Source organism: Salmo salar, chromosome ssa15 (assembly GCF_905237065.1).
Source record: "Salmo salar chromosome ssa15, Ssal_v3.1, whole genome shotgun sequence".
In the NCBI taxonomy this organism is placed as follows: domain Eukaryota; kingdom Metazoa; phylum Chordata; class Actinopteri; order Salmoniformes; family Salmonidae; genus Salmo; species Salmo salar.
In genome coordinates, this window is record NC_059456.1 from 62,069,202 (window position 1) to 62,077,333 (window position 8,132).

The following is an 8,132-nucleotide window of genomic DNA, read 5'->3' on the forward strand; positions in this document are numbered from 1 at the left end:
GACAGATGGTTACTTTAGGCAAAAAAACAAAAGTAGGGTGGTTGGGTGGGTGTATAAAAGGTTGAGAGTTTGAATCTCATAATTTTCGCTAATTAGCAACTTTTCAACTACACTGAACAAAAATATAAATGCAACATGTAAAGTGTTGGTCCCATGTTTCATCAGCTGAAATAAAAGATCCCAGACATTTTCAAAAAAGCGTATTTATCTTTCTTTACATCCCTGTTAGTGAGCATTTCTCCTTTGCCAAGATAGTCCATCCAGTTGACATGTGTGGCATTTCAAGAAGCTGATTAAACAGCATGGTCATTACACAGGTGCACCTTGTGCTGGGGACAATAAAAGGCCACTCTAAAATGTGGTTTTGTCACACAACACAATGCCACAGATGTCTCAAGTTTTGAGGGAGCATGCAATTGGCATGCTGACTGCAGGAATGTCCACCAGAGCTGTTGCCAGAAAATGTGTTAATTTTTCTACCATAAGCCACCTCCAATATCGCTTTAGAGAACTTGGCAGTATGTCCAACTGGCCTCAACTGCAGACCATGTGTATTGTGTCGTGTGGGCGAGCGGTTTGCTGAAGTCAACGTTATGAATTTGGTGTCCCATGGCGGCGGTGGGGTTATGGAATGGACAGGCATAAGCTACAGACAATGAACATAATTGCATTTTATCAATGTCAATTTGAATGCACAGAGAAACCGTGACGAGATCCTGAGGCCCATTGTCGTGCCATTCATTTGACGCCATCACCTCATGTTTCAGCATGATAATGTGTGGCCGGCCCCGTGTCGCAAGGATCTATGCACAATTCCTGGAAGCTGAAAATGTCCCAATTCTTCCATTGCCTGCATACTCACCAGACGTCACCCATTGAGCATGTTTGGGATGCTCTAGATTGATGTGTACTACAGCGTGTTCCAGTTCCCGCCAATATCCAGCAACTTTGCACAGCCATTGAAGAAGAGTGGGACAACATTCCACAGGCCACAATTAACAGCCTCATCAACTCTATGCGAAGGAGATTTGTAGAGCTGCATGGGGCAATTGGTGGTCACACCAGATACTGAATTTATCTAACCCTTGCCCTTATTAATGTAACTCCTAAACTTAACCCTAACCCCTAGCCTAGCTAACGCTAGCAAGCTTGCTAGAATTCATAACATATCAAAAGAAATGGGAGATGGACATCCACAAATTAATACATGCCATATGAAAGTCTATTTTCTATATGTTATCTCAGATTTACATACAGAATAATACAAAATGCTCAGAGACCAGGTTGATAATTGGCAAAAACCAATGATTGTACATAATGTACTTTGTAAATACTGTTGAAAAATAAAGATGAAGACATTCTGCCTTCCAAAAAAATCTTAAACACAACCTTATTTCACTTGGACTTTGACCGTTTACAAATTATTACTTAAGTGAAACTGGGATGTTTTTTGGAAGACAAACATTTAATCTATAACCTGTTTTCCCAATTTCATTAATAGCTACTTTTAGCTATTCTAACTTTTAACAACCATGTGCGCACTGTGCAAATAGACTGTCTCAAGCTAGGTTTCCATCCAATTGGCAACAGATTTTCATGACAATATTATAAAAACAGCATAAATACAATGTGCATTTTCCCCAGATGTTTCCATCAAATTGACGTGCGTGATGACATTGTACACATAACAACTTTGCTGTTAAATTCCCATGTACCAAATAAAGACTAAAAGTTAAATGGGTTTCCATTGAATGATTAACTTTACTGATGATTTTGTCACAAAACATTTTCAGCTATATTGTGTTCTTGGCACGTGTGCTCTGAACAAAAGCTCGCAGATACAGTGCAAGTAGGACAGCCTATACTACATGAAATTTGCAGCCAAGCATCAACCATCATGTCTTTCCCGAGTCAGTGGGAGTAGCACACAACATATCGTGAGACCGCAAGTTTACTCCGATATAATGCTTATGTCGATATTTATGTATAAAAGCATTTCCATCCACATTTCTCATATAATACATTTTACCGACAAAAAGAGCCCTCCTTGTCTAGCATATTTTGTTTAGTCGACATTTGGAAAGTTTACCGACAAATCAGCTGTTTCCATCAGGCCTGTCATTAAAACCAATTCTCCAACATGTATTTTAATCACATGAAAAGGTTTGATAGAAACCTGGTTATAGGAGCACATTTTTGGCCAGAAAGAATACTGGTCAGTAAAAACAAAGCAAGATAGCCTGTTCCACATTTTATTTATTCAGATAATGAGAATTGACTCTAAGAAAGCAGACTGGCCGCTATATGTAGATGGGTGTCTTACTCTGTGGGATGTAATGGTGGTGTTGATATTATGAATTTGTGACACTGCTTCTTACTTGGGTTGTGGTATGGGTTGGGTCTCCAATCTGCTGCTTCACAATAAATTGTACAGCAATGGCTTGAGGCTTGTTCAAAGCAGTGGAGTTTAGGGGCATGAGAGCAAATTATGACATCATACCTTACAAACCATAGAACAAACATAACAAATATGTTGAGATTCTAAGAGAGAATAGAAGACGGTCTAAGCTCAATTTCAACTTCTTGGCAGTCAAACAAGAGACATGAACCGTCTTCCATTTTGAAGTGTCTAATAGAAAACCAGGCACAGAATCATTGGAGAAAACAACCGCTTTAAGAGGAATATTTTGCAAGCAGGGTTGATACAGTGTGATAAGACATTTTCGAAAAAAGGTTCAGTTACTTTAGGTTTCACAGAAAGATAGTCAATCTTGCAAAATACATAGAACAACATTTAAGCACATACAATTTTCATTGTATTGAGTTCAAGCAGCGCTTGATCTTGAACAGTGAGTTATACCATTAGGACAGTAATCCACTTTGTTCAAAAAGAGTTCTGCCTTTCATAAAAGCCTAATACAATTCTGGTGGAATGTCTTATAATGGAGGAAATCTAACATGGCGAAGTAAGGGGTCCCTTAATCAAACCTTGAAATTGTGAAAGTGATTATAGAGCAAAACGCCCAGATGCCAGTGTCACAATACAGCCTGCCTCCTTTCTGTATAAGCCCACAGCAGAATTGCACTGTTAGTTAAATACAGGATTGTACTGTGTCTGAATTTCAGAAGCAAGCAATAGTGACGTGGGGAAGAAAATATAACACTTAGCATCAGTGTTGGTGAAAATTAACTGCCAGTTTAATAACCATACGTTAAACCTGCAATACCATGACAAATCACACACAAAAAATGACCGTAACAAAAATGATGAAATATGCACAACCAGCTAGGTGGGACAAAGGAATTAAGGACGATTAGAATTAACAACCCCCGCCCCCAGCACAGTCAGTCATTCACACCCCCAATTTAGCACACACACACAAAAAAAAAAAACCAAAATAACAGCAACATGGACTCGCTACTCAATACAACCACATTATTTTCACAAACAAAATGACAACCTGCTAACAACTGGACATTACCCTGTCGCCTCAGTGACCTGAGAGGGATAAACTAGTTGGTCAGGAACAATTCCGGCTGCTTGTCATACAGAGGGGGGAGGGGTTGATGGAGTGGAGGGGGATGTTTATAAGCTGTTTGTGTTTAAGAGTGTAGGTAGATTAACAGTGCAATTCCATTAGTTTTCCCCTTCTCCGGTCTCTCCCTCATCTCCCTGGTTTTCCGATGTCCACAGCTGCAAAAAAAGAGAAAGTTTGTTACATTATACTCCCCAAACTGAATTTGGTACCTTCTACACCATGCCATTGAAATGAACAAAACATATGCATGTAACTGGAAGCATCAATGGGTCGACTTGAAGAAATTACAATAAGAGGAATTGGTGTCAAGTCATTTAATAATTACACAAACAGAAAAAAGAAGGTTAAGACTTACAGTCAGGTTGTCCCTTAGTAGTTGCATGATCAAGGTGCTGTCTTTGTAGGAATCCTCATTTAAGGTGTCGAGTTCAGCGATGGCTTCATCAAATGCCTGTAAAGAGGAAATTACACTAAGAATAGAATGCTAAATTGCCACCAGTTATTCCAGTACACAGCTAACCCTTTGCTCCACAAATGCATGCAGTTATTGTCACGCCAGTCACTTGTTAAAATAGTGGTATGCTGAGCCAAAGTGCCTTCTTACAAATGCAGAAACTGGCAAGATAAGACATGTCACAATGGCTCTGCATTCTTTGAGTGAAGCACTTTTTGATTGTCTTGGGGGTGAAAGCTGAGGCGGCATGATTTGGCACTTGAAGTCGCTTGCTCACCGTCTTGGCCAAGGTGCAGGCCTTCTCAGGGTTGTTGAGGATTTCATAGTAAAAGACAGAGAAGTTGAGGGCCAGGCCGAGCCTGATGGGGTGTGTTGGCTGCATCTCCTTCTTGCTGATGTCGAAAGCATCCTGGTATGCCTGCTGGGAATTATCCACTGTGGCTTTAAAGGCAACAAGAAGGGAAAGGATGAATTTGAGCACTTAGTGTTTAGCAGTACAATTCATCACATCTTTATGGAATATTTTAACATTTTCCTCTATCCAGACATCTGATCCATTAGCAGTCATGATGTGATTTGGTGTATTTCATATAACTAAATAAACTCTTGTCTTGTTTACTTACTCTTTTTTGCATCACCAGCTGCTACCTCAGACAGGTATCTATAATAATCGCCTTTCATTTTCAGGTAGAACACCTTGCTCTCAGCTGCAGTTGCATTGGCAATCAGGTACTTGTCAAGAAGTCCCTGAAAGAGAAGACAAAAATGATTGAAATCAGCATACCTACCTAGAGAGAAATTTTAAGTTATATTTCAGAGGGTGGACCACAACAGTTCTTACCAGCACATCGTTGCAGATGTCCTGCAGCTCGGTTTCAATCTTCTCCCGGTACTCCTTGGCCATGGCTTGCTTCTTCTCGTTGCCCTCTGTCTTTTGCTCGATGCTGGAGATGACCCGCCAGGATGAGCGGCGTGCCCCCACAACGTTCTTGTAGGCCACTGACAGCAGGTTGCGCTCCTCATTGGAGAGCTCCCCACCCTGCTCCGTCACAGACTTCATGGCCCCAGCCATATCGTCATAGCGCTCAGCCTGCTCAGCGAGCTTGGCCTTTTGTACCAGGTCGTTCTTGTCCATTTTTCAGTCTGTGAGAAGAAAAGAGAGTAGAATGTCAGGAGTGTATCGAAATAGTCTGGTGGGCCTTTTTATAGTGCAGATGAAGGAAAGGACTATTTATATTAGATATACCTATAGCACCCTACATATGACTAGTCAATTACCGAATTTATTCAAACTGCTGAGAGGTGACACAGGGCAGTAGGTTAATCTAACTGATTAATGTTCATGTTCCTTCTTTTGGTTTTTAGATAGATTGGTTAGATTAGGCCATTCTTATGAATTAATGTCTAGGGGACTCTGATATTAACTACTTTCATACTACCAGAACTAAGGCCATTTCAAATATAGCTAAATAAGTGACTTCAGTGATTTGCGCCATGATTATGCAATTTTCTATGAATATGATTGCAATTGAATGTTAGCTAAAACAGGAAGCTATGTAGAACTACACTTAGCCTTAATGTTTTACTGGTGCATGGCCGCCATTGTAAGAGTTCCATACAACTAGGCATGGTGGTGTGTTCATGTCCTGAATGTGTTCTTGCACGCAAGCTTGTACTAGATAGTAGTGGCAGTAATGCGTAGTGGGGCCGTAGGGCGGCACCACTCACTACATAACTTGTAATACTACATGCATAAAATTGCTAACCAGAGATGTATATTAATGGGTCGATAATGTCATCAATTTAGCAAGCTACCTTTACATATCGTTAAGTTAACCACTGCTATCCAATTCTGACAGAACAATCAATCGACATTAATAACCTTTCGATGCGTCTTCACCCGCCCCTAGCTAGCTACCCCGTTTGAAATCAATATATTGTAGCTAATTTCAATAAATAAATATATAGAAAGGTTAATGTCGATATATAAGCTGCCTAACCTCTTTAGTGGGGCATATGTTATGTATATTGTTTTGCAATCTAACGTTAACGTGTTGGTTATTACTAGCTAACGTTAGCCAATTTAATGCGATATTAAACAACGGTGGTTGAATGGCGGGGCATTTGCTAGCTAGTTAACGTTGCGGAAAGAGGCTTGATGTAACTAACTTTAACTCGCAAACGGTAACGTTGGTTACCATCCTTGTCAAACGATATAATTTAAAGTAGTTAACTAGCTGGCGTAGACATGTGTTCTTGTTGAATCAAAATAATTATCCGGCTAACGTTGCGGGTCAGCTTGTGACATTACATTAGCCGCAAAGGCCTGTGTTCTGCCTGTTAGAAGCTAGCTATAGATGCTAGTCGACGGCTAGCTGCAGCACACCACCTCAGAATAGTGGAGGGTCGGTCAAATGGCTAGGAGTAGCTAGCTATCTGTAAAATACGATGTTTGCGGTTATCGACTTTTCGCATGTCCATTTCAGTAGGAATAAGTCAATGGTTATTTTCTACTACGATTTAGCTAATGTTGCCCGCTTTATCAGTTATAGCTGATAAATTTCAGTTATAGCTAACCATTTTCAATTCGCGTACATGGCCTAACTAGCTAGTTTGGCATGAGCTCAGCTAGCTTACTAGCCACCTAGAAAACAAGTCCTTGTTCAGCACACTTCACCGAGGAGCGTTGTATAATTTAAGTTAGCGAGCTAGCATGATGGCTAACGAATATAATTACACCGAAACGGATATACTGCGTAATATTGAACACACGAAATAAAAGCATAATACATAAATGAACTTTTCTCGGGTCCCCGAGTATGCAAACTCACAATTTTTACGGTTCTAATTCCTGCTTTTTCTCTGGACGATGCAGCCTCCGTCCTCCGTCTCTCTCCTCGAATCGTTCAGGGCAGTACCACTTCCGCTACATTGACACTTCTGTTTCCTTTAGCTAGCTAAAGTTAGCTTCATGTCAACAAAATACTTAACGCTATAACAGACATGACATCGATTGGGTTTAATCATTTTTATTCAGCTACCTACTATGTTTTATTCTCAAAACACTCAATGGGAGACACTCAACCCCTTATTTAAACCAGGACAATGCAGTGTGTTTTGGCTAGTAAGAGGAACAGCTATACACATACAGTATCTTCAAATTAGCACTGAATGCAATGCATGTTGGATGCATTGTTGGATGCATGTTGGACTAATATAGTTGGAGGACAAATCTCATCACAGCGTTAAAATATTGTTGAAGATAGCGTGAAAAACAAATGCACTTGGGCAGTGTTTTAAGATATGCAAAGTTCAGGTGTGTACTTGCACTATAGATGGGCTTTGCTTTCAAAATCCTAGCTACTGGAATACTTTTTCTATACTCAATGCAACGTGCCGTTGACGATCAGGACATTTTACAGTGAGTATGTTGAGCCAACATGACTCAAAGCTAAATAGACATGCTTTGGAATGAAGATGAGCAGAGAGTAGTGTTCAGTATCTTACAATGACTTCCTTTCAAACAATACAGTTGACTCATGCATATGTACATTGCATTAATGCAGTGCAGTTCATCAGTTTTTTGTTTTGTGCATGCATTCACATGCCCCAAGTCATTGCATGTATCAGGGGTCCATAAAGCCCAACTTCCATTCATATACATTATGAAGAAAGTCATTAATCACCCTTCCCCTTCCTTACCCCCCAAAAACACACATCTAGTCATTGAAAATGCATTGGATTTATTACACATTAAGTGGGTCATTCCACGAAATGGGTTCCTTTTCCGTCCCTTTGATATTTTAAGTAGAAATCGTGCACCAATATTGCATTTTAAAAGCCTGTTATATTATATGAAGTGCTCTTTAATTTAGACAACATGGAGAATTCAATAAATCTCATTTTTAATATGAATAAAGACTTTTTGAAGTGCCAAAATATAGCATTTTGATATGTCGCTCCATCAACTCTGTGTCACCTCTTAACCCCAAAATGTCTCCAAGTGTCACACCTACTCCCTCTCCAATGCTCGACGTCAGCGGTGTACTAACCACCGGTCTTGGCACCATCATTACGCACACCTGCTCCCCATCACTACACACACCTGGACCTCATTATCACCTTGATTACTCTCCCTT

The 8,132-nt window shown here is 40.1% G+C and overlaps 1 protein-coding gene across 1 annotated transcript; it reads right to left on the reverse strand.

The window, feature by feature from the left end:
- Nucleotides 1-2,238: 2,238 nt before the first annotated feature.
- 143b2 (14-3-3 protein beta/alpha-2) lies at nt 2,239-7,155 on the reverse strand. The gene is given in 6 exon segments (NM_001140200.1): nt 2,239-3,694; nt 3,895-3,990; nt 4,271-4,434; nt 4,617-4,740; nt 4,835-5,136; nt 6,825-7,155. Coding segments are annotated over 5 exon segments (735 nt in total). The 5' UTR covers nt 5,129-5,136; nt 6,825-7,155; the 3' UTR covers nt 2,239-3,637.
- Between the last annotated feature and the right edge of the window lie 977 nt (nt 7,156-8,132).